This window comes from Lycorma delicatula, chromosome 1 (assembly GCF_047948215.1).
Source record: "Lycorma delicatula isolate Av1 chromosome 1, ASM4794821v1, whole genome shotgun sequence".
NCBI lineage: Eukaryota > Metazoa > Arthropoda > Insecta > Hemiptera > Fulgoridae > Lycorma > Lycorma delicatula.
Window position 1 is genome coordinate 217,657,948 of NC_134455.1, and position 13,868 is coordinate 217,671,815.

At 29.3% G+C, this 13,868-nt stretch overlaps 1 protein-coding gene across 10 annotated transcripts in view; it reads left to right on the forward strand.

Moving 5' to 3' along the window:
• Positions 1-13,868, forward strand: part of RhoBTB (Rho-related BTB domain containing) — a 276,592-nt gene that overhangs the window by 225,416 nt on the left and 37,308 nt on the right. For all 10 annotated transcript variants that reach the window (XM_075372467.1, XM_075372538.1, XM_075372529.1 and 7 more), the window contains exons 7-12: positions 1,551-1,630; positions 5,885-6,017; positions 7,934-8,080; positions 10,199-10,312; positions 11,563-11,733; positions 12,695-12,940. In XM_075372467.1, the coding sequence (XP_075228582.1) occupies positions 1,551-1,630; positions 5,885-6,017; positions 7,934-8,080; positions 10,199-10,312; positions 11,563-11,733; positions 12,695-12,940 (891 nt within the window). The remainder of the gene's footprint in view (positions 1-1,550; positions 1,631-5,884; positions 6,018-7,933; positions 8,081-10,198; positions 10,313-11,562; positions 11,734-12,694; positions 12,941-13,868) is intronic.

Sequence of the window (13,868 nt, forward strand, 5' to 3'; positions counted from 1 at the left end):
TAACTGCAGTAATAAGCCCGCATGAAGAGCTTATATCATAAGTGGTACTTATTTTGATTGTTTTCAGAGTTATAGCCAAATAAAATTTTAATTAATGAAATATTTGGATCTTACAAGGGGAAGGCACATCAGACTTCATCTCCTTTTTTTTAACTTTTTTTTTAATTTAAATATATTGATTTATTAATAATTATTAACCTCTGATTGTAAAACAGTTTTACTACATATAATAATTCAATAATATCAATAAAATAAAAAAATGAAAAATATCATAAGTTATTAATGAAATAAAATTTTATGTACTTTTCAAAAAAAAAAATGTACATGTAATTTAGTAGACATACAAGGAAGTCATATGGTGTTTACATCAGATTTTTAATTTGATACATTAAACTTTGTAATACTATGAGATATATTTTTTGTCTCTCGAAAATCGTCAAATCATTCTGCCGAACCCTGTTTGTAGTACCTATTTGCAGTTAACTGTTTCTTAAATGAAGACTGTTTTAAATTGGTGAATAAATTGATGTTTTTTTTCTTAGTTACATTTTATTCTATTTATTTATTTTTGTATTATACTGTCTCATTAAGTCTTATGGACAATTTCTTTCCAACAGATAATTTGCCCATCTCCGGGTAATCAGTACTGAGTCTGTAATGTTCATTAGACTATACCATGTTCTTAAGCACTAAAGTGCATGTACATCTAATTTCAGCAATAACATTTTAAATAATATATGCATTTTTATTCTAATGTGATTGTCTATTAACTATAATTGCATTTACTGATATTTTACTGTTTTACTATTATTATTGCTTTAGACTTAGTTTTCTTTGCTAAAATACATATTTAATTGTAAATATATTAGTAATTGTACCTGTGAATGAATTCAGAGCTGGACATCTAGGATTAAAGAATAATCAGTTAATTCTCAATATTGTTTATATCTTAACTAACCAGAATATGTATTTGCACTAGCAAGCACACACTTGTGCATTAATACCAACTGTATTTAATGTAAACCACTGTTATAATAATATAAAAGTTGAATTTGAGCTGCTGTTACATATTGCATGCTGATTGAATTTGGCTAGTAAAACTTATGTTTAAAATTAAATCTGAACCTAAATTCTAATTCCTAAAATTGAATTAATTAGCTGGAAATTGTTATTTTAGTTTGTTAAATCATTATGTATTTCAGTAAAAATAGTTGAGCTTTTTTATGAATTAATTGTAATCCTTTAAAGAAAATATTCATTATAAAACTATAGGAAATAGTAATTCTTGTTGGACAAAGTTACACAGAAAATGAAAGATTTAGAAAGATTATGAATACAAAAAAACTAGGGCTCTGTTTATAGCATGAGTAAGATATTAGGCTGAATCTTTATACAGATATGCAAGTAAAAGGTGCAATTAAAAACTCAAATAAATTTTTTATGTACAAATAAATATTTTAATTTTAAAAATATTAATTTATCTATTTTGAAAATTTAAATTATGTTTTATTTCTTTTAATGTGATATTGTATGTTTTTATTGTGTTTAAGGTTTCCACTTTTGGTGAAGCCACTTCAGGAGACTTTAATGAGGATACAGAATATTTGATTAGAGTAGAAAAACCTACAAGGTAAATTCACTTCTTTTTTTAGGAAGGGTTAACTGGTCTTTCCTTTACTATGGGTTAACTATTTCCTTTCCTTTTCTATTATTGTTTTTACAGGTTAGATAGGAAGGAGAAACCAATTTAATAGACTGTAAAATTTTGACATTTAAAGAGGTTTTGTTGTTTCAGATAAAGAATTGCATAATCTCCATGTTTTAGTGTGGGTTTAAAGTTCCTGAATTTCATATAAAAATTATAAATAATTCATTAGCTTTGGAAGATAGTGGTATTGATGTAGAAAGTAGATGTTATAGAAGGTATTGATATGAACACTAAATATCTACCAAGTTCCAAATAAATAAGGCATTCTTAAATGTATTTCTATTATGTTTATATTTTGTACATATATATAGTATATAATTTAAACAAAACTGGAGAAAATGTAAAGATTGTTTATGGTAAAAAATTACTACTAGAGAAGTAAAAAAAAGTGATTAAAATTACTGTAAGTAAAGTAAAAGATTATATCAATTAAAAAAAAATAAATAAATAAATAAATCAGTTAATAATCAGATATCATAATAAAGATTATAATTAACATCTTTTTAAGATGATGGTTAAGAATCCTTACCCACAGTTTGTTTTGCCCAGATGTCACCCCAGAAATTGTGAGAAGTAAGGTTGAATACAAACCTTTAAATCACTTAAATTAGTTGGCTATTAGTAGTGACTGTAGCAGTTGTCATTAACTAATGACTGTTGCTGTTAAAAACTAAAATAAATAAAGTATTGCCTGTGATCTGAGTTAATGTGCACAGATAGATCAATCTTAGGTAATCACTATTTCAATCCATATCAAAATGTCAAAACATAATGCACAATACAATATTATTCAACTAACCTGGAGTCATCTGTGTTAACCAGAGCAGTCAGTAGTTCATGATATTTTTTCTGTAACAATATTCATTTAATGTTTTCACAGCTTATAATTTTGCAGATTGTGAAGTTTGCTTCAACTTCCATTTTATTTATGCTGGGTCAGATGCTTGGTTAGAGAACAGTAAGCATAAAAAAGTAGTTAAAAGTGAAACTTTGTAAAATTTATGAAGTCTAAATCTTAATAACAAGTAATTATAGTACTATGATAACAAATGTACTAAACAGATGTTTAGGTAGAATATATGTATGTTTATAATGTAACTATACCATTTTTTTTGCTTGATGATATTGCCACATAGGCTTGAAGCTTGTGTGTGGGATATGGAAATGTAGCATGTGAAAAATGCCATGTCAGACTGGGATTTGAACCCAGGACCTTTGGATGAAAGGCCAAGACGTTATCACTCATGCCATGAAGGCTGGCATTTATGCAAGTGTGTACTGTACTTGCATAAATAGTACTTATATAGTCTGTGGATTAATTTTTGTGGAGTCATTTTTATAAAATCTATTGAAACATATGATCTCTAATCATGATGTGTAATGTTCTGGTGAATATGTATTTCAGAATTTCATATTATAGAAAGAAGTATGTTTATGAATATTTATTAAATAAATTAAAAAGAACTTCTACAATAGTGAAGTCAAATTACAGCCTTATAATTTATTCTTCTGTTGATTTTGATACATTTGTACTGGATTTTCAGCTCTTTCTAACTGATGTTATGTTTTGAGTATTTCTAAATGTCTCTTACCTCAACATATATTGAAAGTTTTATTTTTTGTACTCTTTATCTTAGACAGTTTCATTTTGGTGTCTTTTAAAGCACTCAGCCATTCAGATCCAGGTTTAGTTAAATTAACGATCTTAAAAATAACATATTGTATTAAACGTCTTCATATTTAGATTGATTAGATTTTATTAGAAGTGATTATCCAGTAGGCAGGGGAGGAAGGAACAGTCATCCCATATACGAACTGTTTCTGAACAAAGTAGTTAAACTTCTTGATCAATATCCTACATATTTCTTAGAAAACATACCTGCAATAATAGTAATTGTCATAAGAATAAAACTATGTGTTTATATTATTAAGTTTTATTTATTTACGTTTAATTATTAAAAATACAATTATGTACAAATTTTGTAATTTAAAATTATAGTGTGTTTAAAGTACCTAAAAAAATTGTTTTAAGCAAGGCATGTTTTTAAAGTAAGATCTGTTTTGAATTTGCTGCCTACATATACAATGTAAACAGATGGTACTTGGGTTGCTTATTTATTTCAGTCAATAGTCAGCTGTTAGTAACAATAGCTTAGTCGTTTTGTTTATATTCATCTATTTATAATGAGTGATACAATTTGTGATTTTGCCAAGTGTGAAGTATGAGGAATAATCTAACTTTTGATGGAAAAGACAATTCTGCAGCTGAAATTCACATACAAATTTGTATTTGGGCTGAGAGACGCTAATGTTGAGACAGTTTTTAAAAGATAGTTTGTTTCAAAATGGGCAAACAGATGTTCATAATGAAGAATGTAGCAGCTAGTCTTGGTGATAATGGATGATTTGTTTGAAAAGTTGATAAAAAAATTTTGGAAAACCGATGCTTTACCATGTTACAATTGTCATTGATGTTTCCTGATGTTTTGTTATCCGAAATGTATGGATTTTTGACTAAAACTGGACTTGAAAGTTGGGTGTCAGATGTGGGCCGAAAATGTTAACCGACAAACGCACCAGGAAAAAATTTTGCTACAGTACATGCATTTTTTTGTTATGAAAATAAAGGTGTTGAATTGTTTAATCACACTATTACAGGAGATGAAACCTGGATTTCTTAAATAGATGTCAAGACAAAGCAACAGTCAATGCAATGGAAGCATTAATCATTTCCTAGACTGAAGGAATTCAAACAAAAATGTTTGGTAAAGAAGGTTATGGCTACAGTTTTTTGGGGATAAAAAGGGTGTTTTGTGTTTTGAACTTTATTTGCCTTTATTAACTCTCAGAGATATATAGAGCTGTGCTTTACGCATACTGTCATCAAACTATATTCCTTTTTCAAAAGTCAAAATATCAATCTTTTTATCTGCAATAAAGATAGGGTGAAATACCAACAGTGAAATACCTTGTATGTGCGTACATAAGAATGCCATGTTTCAGAGTCACCTAGAAGTGTTGATCAGAGCTGAAAAAAATGGCTGTTGCAAGAGGTCAGATAATGGCCAACATTGGGAGGTATTTGCACATCGCAGCAGAGGGTTTTGTCTCAGGTGGTCCTCTTGAAATTATTGTGTGAAGCCCCAGTCTGGTCCATTGTGTTGCAGAGGTGTATAGCCCATGCAGTTCTTAGCATGGTGCACAGGGCTGTCTCCCTTCAGGTATGCTGCAGGTACAGGACCACCTCCGGCGATGTCGCCGATGTAGTGGCGGGACTTGTGCCCCTGGATCTCCTCGTTCAAAAGAGGGAGGAGATGTGCAGAGGAGGGGGCAAGGCAGATGCAGAGGCATCACTTTTCCGCAGATGGCAGGAGAGATGGGATCAGTCGACAAAAGGGAGATGGACTTACAGACTGATCCTGGACCTTCAGAGGTAGCTGTACCAAACGCATGGGGATCTAGGATACGAGTTGACCCTGTTCCTTATCAGTCACAGATGTTTCAAGGCATACTTATGCATGCAAATGCTGAGACCCTTCTTAGATTGCAATTACTGCAGGGGAAAGACACCGTGGAACAAATGGTGGTGTTCATGTGCGATCGATTCCTGCAGCACAGGTAAGCATGCAGAGAACTCAGTGTGCTTACCCCAGAGAACATCATTGGGACTATGCTTCATACCAAATGATTGTGGCACGTGGTGTCCACAATGTCAGTTAAGATCATCTGCACTAAGTTGGCGGAAGATGTCTAGGATGAATCATACCTCTGAGTCTCCCTTGGGGCATAGAAATAAAGAAATAAAATAAGTAAAAAAGTATATAAAAAAAAAAAATAAATAAATTACAAAAAACAAGGATCCCGACAAGTTTGAGGTGTGGGGTTAGCAACTAAGGTGCAGATTGAGACAAGATATGGGGTGCTGTGATAATACCATAAGGGTGGGCCTTGCATCCTATGTTGTAGAGGAGGAGAGATTTTAGTAGGTAGGCATGCAAGGGAGAGTCCCACCCTACTTTGACTATGACACCACATGATGCTTATAAAAGTTTTCTCCTCTGACAAAAAAAAAGGAAATACAGAGCATTGACTGACAGTGTTGCAGATATATTGTGAAGAATTGGCATTAATGAAATATCATTATTTTTTCCTAAATTGTTTTCATTTTTCCTATAGAGTTTGGGACCAGCTAAAAAGGCGTTCTAGCTGCCAGGTGCTGACTTCATCTCATAGCAGTAATTCTGGCAGTTTGAAGGCTGGTAGTCGAGAGCTCAATCATCCAGCTTTTACTGCCATTAGAGTTCAGCAGGTTAGTTCACTGTAATATTGACATTTTTTTACTTTGTGTTATACTCTTAAATTTATTTATATACAGACTTTATCTTTAGGAACTGTTCGAACTTTGCAAACTGATTCAAGGCATAAAATAAACAAAGAAAGTTCATGTAAGCAAATATCCTATCTCGTATTGTTATCTGTCTGTCTTTCTTTTGTGTTTTTTAAAGATAAATTTATAACTCAAGAATAAATTTATACATCTTCATAATATGTGATATATATATATATATATATACCAACATTTTCTTAAAAATAAAAAGTATGGTAATTTTACATTTTCAAATTTGAAACTTTATATTATTATTATTGTTATTATTATTATTATTATTATTATTATTATTATTATTATTATCTTCTTTATTCTGCATTTTATAAAATTATGTATATTAGATAAAACATTAGGTATTTTATTGTGAATAAAGTGACATCTCATTTATTTGATTATGATTTTAAACAATTGACATGTGGCTAAAAAACTACTCCAAGTACATTAGCCTAGACATGTATCCAGACGAAAATATTTTTGAACCTGCAATCCAGCTAAATTAAAAAAAAAAAAAAGTAAAAATTCTGTGATTAAAAAAAGCATAAGAATAGAAAAACAAGAAATTTATGTTTACAATAATAATAATAATTTGCTTAACACCTTTGAGTAAAAAAATTTTCTTTATCATTTTTCCTTAAAAAATTATTGATTTTTAAAAAATTTTAAAAGCAAATTAATTACCTGTTATCCAAATTCTTATAAAACAGTAATATTAAATTTAACTGGTAGCACAGTCTCATGGTTTTTTTATTCTTTAATAGAGTTGTTCTGTTATATGAATGTATACTTTTTCTACAGCCCAGCATGGGCTTTGGCCTCCTTCACGATTCACCTCCAATTTTCCCAATCTCTTGCCACCTCTCTCCATCTTCTCACCCACATAGCTGTCAGATCTTGATCTCGTTTGTTTCTGACATATTAATTTTCATTGTATATAATTCCAATCCTGATCAGAGGCTCATCGTTTGGTTTTATAGAGTCCTTTTAATACTCTACCTTTTAAAGTGCTGCCGTATAATAATTTTTTATGGTAGTCATTAATGAAAATCTATATTACTGTAATCTTTTATTTTAGTTACATATACAGTGAGTATATGTATTTTTTATAAAAAATTTCAGTATAATGATGGAATTATTGGTGTGTACCAGCACACCAATTTGTAATCAAAATTACATAAGCAAAAGAATACTGCCAACTCAGTTTATTGTTATCTGTTTTTAAGTAAATTTATCTGTATTTTAGTTATTTTTTAAAGCTCTAATAAGTCTTAAACAAATTTTAAGTTCTCTAGTTCACATTTGTCTATGTTTGATTATAAAGTTTGTTCAGTATTTAAACTAATATAAAAAACTGTTAAGTGTTAAAATCAGTGTTAAAACTATAATAAAAAAATCAGTGTATTATATTACTGGACTAATATTGTGCTTAAATTACCATGATAATAACCTCAGCAGTGTATGGTCACGGACATGCATATTACTAAAGGATGACTCGTGTGGTGGATTACATGACTTGCGGTTGTAATGATCAGCATGTTTATGAATTGTAAGTAAGTTGTATTTGGTGTAATTCAATAAAATGAGCAAGATAAAATATAGAACATCTCTGCTTCAGACTGCATTACAACTGCATACTAGAGTCGAAGTTACAAAATGGTAGTAACACACTAATTAGCTCTATGTGTGGTGTAGTGTTATCTAATGCACTTTATCTAAACCTAATTTTCTAATGCACTTGTCATAAATAAGGAGATTATTGTTAATTAAGTTTTAAAAGTGTTATGTTACTTTGTAATTTACAATTTAATATGCAATTTTTATATAAGTTTATATTGTTGCAGTGTGAATGTTTTGATGCATTAGACAAACCGTCCACCTCAATGCAGACTGTTGTTACCTTAAGTAAACTGGTTACACCACATGCTATGCAACAGTGCCTACAGTTCCTTTATACTGGGAGTATAGATAGTCGTTTCACACAGTTACAGGTTTGATTTAGAGGCACATCCTTATTTAATAAAAAAAAAAAGAAAAGAAGTTATATTTACATATAAACATAGTAATTTACTACTAGGACATGGTGGCGTTGCTTAATGTTCTTACCTGGTCTGAGTGCTGTAACTCACAAAATCTTGAATAGCCAATGCATTTAAGAACAGTGGCTGATAAATGTTATATCACAGTCATATTGTTTACAGTAATAATTACAACGTTATACTTAATAAACGTTCAATAAACTTGCTAATTAAACAGATTTTTTAAAATTATATTTAAGTGAATGCTTCAACTATTCACTTGTGAGTTAAAAAATTACATGCTCCCAAGGTTGTCAGATTTTGAATAAAATTTATTAATATTTCTTGCAATGGTTTACCAGTAACCCAGATTAAAAAAAAATATATATAAAAAGTTAATTAAAATTGTCTCAGGTTCCAAAAGTTGGTTTCAGAATACTAGGGAAAATATTATCAGAGTAAATAGAAGGCAGTAAAATAAATTCAGCCCATCTGGCAAGTTAGAAAAAAGATGTTGAAAATTTGTCATGGACTATGTTCATCAGTGTATATTACAATGTATAATTGCCAGTTTACTATTAAAGTTCTTTTGTTTAAAAAATAATTATATCTTGCAGTAAGTTTAGTATCACTGGATTTGTTAAAACAACACAACTTCAATTACAAAATAGTATGTTGAAATCAAAATAAAATGGTGAAGATAGATTTTAGAATAAAGATGTATGCATGCTATGTTTCATAACTATAGTAATTATTAATAGCCTGATGTCAGCAAAAGTCATTTCTAAAAATGACATAGCCATTCTCAAAAATAACAAGCATCCCAAATCAGACTTACTAGGTAAAGTGAACAGAAAACTGGTCCCCTGTTATTTTTTCAGCAATCTGAGTATATTGTTGCACATCAATATGCCAAGCCTTCATGTGCTGAAATTCAAGTTGTACCCTTCACCATTGATACATTCATTGTGTTTACTAAGTGGCTGACTGTACAATTTGTCTTGAGATTATTTTTAAGATACTTAAGTTACTAACTGCTTTAAATTTTGTTAAAGAAAATAGGAATATAATTTTCTACTTTTCTTTCATTGTTTTTTTATTCAGTTTAGCAGTTAGCATGTTGGCTTCTAGATTAGCAGGTCTCAGGTGATTTCCAGTAAAAGTTTGACATTTTTTCTCTCAACAATTCATCTGTTTCACCATTTCTTCCTCATTAAAATACATGTTTAGTATATCCACATTTATCATACTAAAAAAAAATATATTTCTAGGTTAAATAAATTGACTTAGTAACGTCAACTGTTTAGTTCCCAACTGGATTAGCATGAGCTAAGTAGCTCATGCTACTTAGTTCCCAACTAAGTAACATGACCTTGAAAAATTAAATATTACTGAGAATAACATTGTTATATAGATATAATATTTTTTGTAGTGTGTGTGTGTGCGCGCGTGCATGTGTTTGTTTGTTTATTTGTTTGTTTATGTAACTTATCTCTATAATGCACTGAGTAGGTTAACTGATCCAAGTGTGTTGATGTGAAAAGAATTTTGATATTAAAATTGAATTTGTATTTAATTAGTCAATTCCTCTGGAACTTAGTGCAGAGGAAATCTGCTTGACTAGTAAACTTTAGCTAGGAACATCTCCTCAAAGGAAATTAATATAATAGTTATTTGCCTTAATTTTAAGAAGTTCATATTACATTAATTTTATATTTAAAGTAATTTTTTGTTTGCAAAATTTTGCTAAAAAAATGCAGGGCTGTAAGGTTCCTTGATGTATAATGTGATAATTATGACAGCTGTCACAGCTATCATAATTGACTGTTGTCACAACAGTCAACTTGGAGCCATAAGCAGAACTGTAAGCTGCAACCCCTTAAAATTTAATAAATCAAGTGTCTGAAACATCTTGGGAGTAATATTCTGGAGCCCAAACAGCTAGATGAAGATATGATGTGTGGATAAATGTTTGTTATCGTTTTATATTGCTAGTGAACATTGTGGTATATATAATGTAATATTGCAAGTTATTTTTGTTAAGTTGCAACTTATTTTGTATGTATTAAAAACAAAGTTTTATCTGTTTAGGAAATAAGGCAAGCAGCAGAGTTTATGGAGTTACCAGAACTTTTATTGTATGTAAATAATATTCTGGCTCATGAGGAGTTCCTAAATGCTGAGCTAAAACAGCGCTACAAAAAGGTATTATATGTAGTATTTTTTAAGTGAAGTAATTTTTTTTGTGTCCTAATATAAAAATTAAAAAAAAATTTGAACATTAAAATAATGTATGATGTTAATATCATCAGGTTTTTTTACTATTTTTGTGCACTTTTCCATTCCATGTCTGTTCTGGACTAAAATTTCAATCCTAACACACTCTTACATCCTAACTTATTACTACTATTATATTGCTAATAATTTTACTTTTCTAATTTTTTTTCTGACAAGAAGGTTCTCAGATTTTTGATTTAGTCTTTATCACCCTTCTAAAAGAATTAAAATATTCATTGTTTTGCTTGTGTGTTTTCATTTAAAACTGATGCTATTGCAATTTATACATCTGATCTGAAAGATTGTATCTGCCAAACAAAAGAATTGAAAATTATCTTCAAATAAATTTGTAAAAATATTGTCAAATTAGTGGCATAGGTACTTGTAGTTGTCGTTGGGTATGTTAAAAATTAATTCTTGTATTTACCGTTATATAAAAAATAAATTTTTTTTTTTAATTTCCTGCGTTTAACTTTTTTGTATAGGATGTTTTCCCCATTAGTTATTTTGGTACAAACTGATATTAGGGTTAAAAATAAGTTTTAATGTTTACATTAAGGTACTGAATGTACGATTTCTTCTCTCTTTTTGTTGCAAAGTGAGCATATAATTATAATATTCAGCATGTGAATGATAAAATTAAATGTAGAAACAAAATTAAATCTCTGTATCTTCTGTAATCTCTGTAATCTTCTGTAGAAGATTAAATTAAATCTCTCATTTGTTGTATAGATTAATTTTTAGTTATGCAGATAATTATAAGCATATTAATGAAACAAAATAAGAGGGTTTAATTTTATTAATTAAATTTTAGAAGATGAAAAAGGCCCTTGCTTTTTTCATGTTCTAAAAGGTAAATGTGACAGTAATAGGAAATAACTTACTTTTTTAATAAAAACTCCCTTTTGGAAAGTATTAATAGAGTGGATTAATTTAAATATGCCTCATTTGTCTAGGAAAGTGCCTAAATTCCCTTAGTTAATGAAATATGCCAAATATGATGATATTTTTTGTCTCAGTATTATTTTTCATTAACTGAAATAACTTTAATTGTTGATGAAAATACATATGTTCAAATTACATTTTTATCTTAAAAGAATCTTTTCTTTTTTACATTTAAATGAACTACTTCTTTTTTGAGTTAAATTGTTTTTTTTTTTTTTAATTTTTAATTTTAGGCAGTACGAGTCAGACTACGGGAGCTGGTGTTAGGTCAGGGTTTGTTCTCTGATGTAATATTCCAGTTGGATGATGGTTCACTGGCTGCTCATCGACCAATGTTGATGGCTCGTTGTGATATGATGCGTGCTATGTTTTCTGGAGATTTTAGGGAAGGCAGTGCCAAAGTGGTCTGTATTTGATGCCAATCTATCATTTGTTTAAGCTTCATTAATATTAATTGCTTATTTCCAAAATTGAAGTGTAGTTGGATATTGCACTAGATATTTCCTTAATTTCTATTTTTGTGTAATAGTGATAATTTATTTCATACTAATTAACATTCATTACATTAATTTTAGCTCAGTATATCTACACTTCATCAATGTCTTTGTGTTTATAAAAAAAATTAAAATGATTTAAATTAGTTTAAATTTTTAAGATTAAAATGGTTTAAATTTAGTTATAATCTGAAAGGGGGGGATACATGAACATATAATTCATAATGAAAATTATGAATGAATTAAAGTAAAAATATTAACTACTTTACAGTTTTTTGTGATGTATTATAGTCATCTGCTTAGAGGAGAAAAAATTAAAAATTGTTTATTTCTAATTCTCTGAATGGTGGGAATTCAGCGCTCTTTGCTTCAAATATATTTAAATACTGTTATATAGTTTTTAACAATTTGTGTAGAGAGAAGAATTAGAAGGAATGAAATTGTTACCAATTAGTAACACTAGTAGAGGGAGAGTAGGGTTTACTTAAAATCAAAAATGGAAAAGATGATTAGAGGGCGCTAAAAAAAATTAAACTCCAATAGTTTATTTTGATTGTACTATTTTTTCAGTACAGTAACAGCCTGCAATTTCTTGCAGCACAAATTTCTGATAATGGATTACAGTGTACCCATTCATAGTTGTTTGATAACTTTGATGGTTTATGTAGTTCGTAAATGCGAGTTTGTTTGCTAGTATTGTAAGGATAGGGAGATAAGAATTTTTATGATTGCATTTGGAAATTTTTATATCAGTTTGGAGAATTAAAATTTTGTGTTGTGAAATGTTTTTCTTAATAAAATGCATTTGTGCTGTTAGATAGAATTAGAATTGAAAAAAATTGTGAAAAATATAATTTCTTGTCTTTTACAGATATTGTTCCCTGGTGTAAGGACTGATACATTCCGCCAGCTGGTTAGTTTCCTATACTGTGATGACATTGGAATAGTATTACCAACAAGATGTTTAGACCTTCTTGAACTTGCAAATCGTCTATGTCTTCCAAGATTGGTTAACTTGGTAGAAAAAAGAGTTGTTGAAGAATTAACAAGAATATGCACAGCATCTGATAATGGAGATGTAGTTGAGCACTGTCTTAGGCTATTAGAGCCATGCAAAGTAAGTTATTTCTGTGAATGTTTTTATTCCAGTAAAGAATTATTCATATCGGTGTCTAAGCCATTCTTCACGTACCGCATATACCGCATTCTTTTCCTTGTTATCAATTAAAAATTTCGATGGGACCAAACAAAAATAATCTCTGATAGTAAGAGATCGGAGCTGATAAGTGGATGTGGCAACACTTCCCAATGCAACTTTTGAATAGCTTCTCCTGTCTTTGGAACAGTACGGGGCCAGTAGTTTACATTCAGAAGAATTATTTCTTTTGAGAGAGAAACAGGATGTTCTTCTTTATTGCAGGTTTCACTTTATTTTCTAGCATGTCACAAATATAAATATTCTGCATATAGGCTTGGCTCTTTCTTTAATAATCCTTGTATTGTATAATAATCTTTGTTAATATTGTCATAAGACAATAAAAGAAAAAGATACCTTTGAAAGAAAATGTAAAAAAAAATATTTCGTGTTGTGTATATATGTACATTAGTTAGGAATTTTAGAATTGATTTAATATTGCAAAAGGTCATTGGTTTGCCAGCTCACAATCCTGTTAAATGTAAATATATGTAGGGTAAATGTAAATATAGATCTAATGGAATTTTTTGAATTATAAAAGCAGTTTATAAATTAAAATACAATTAGACATTCCATAAAATTATTTTGTATCTGATATATACCAAAATTAGATCTACGTTAATCACATTTAATTTTTTATTTTCTAGTCTGGTAATTTTCCTTAAAATATAGCAATGAAAAAAAATCTGTAAAATCTGTAAGGGGAATGATTGTTTAGTCATCAAAGTATCTATTTTATGACACATGTTTGTGATGGTTATTTCTAAAAGTTCTAATTTAACTTTCATTTAATGGATTGTTATCAATTCATGTATAAGGATAAGGCAGGATGGCGGATTAGGTTTAATAA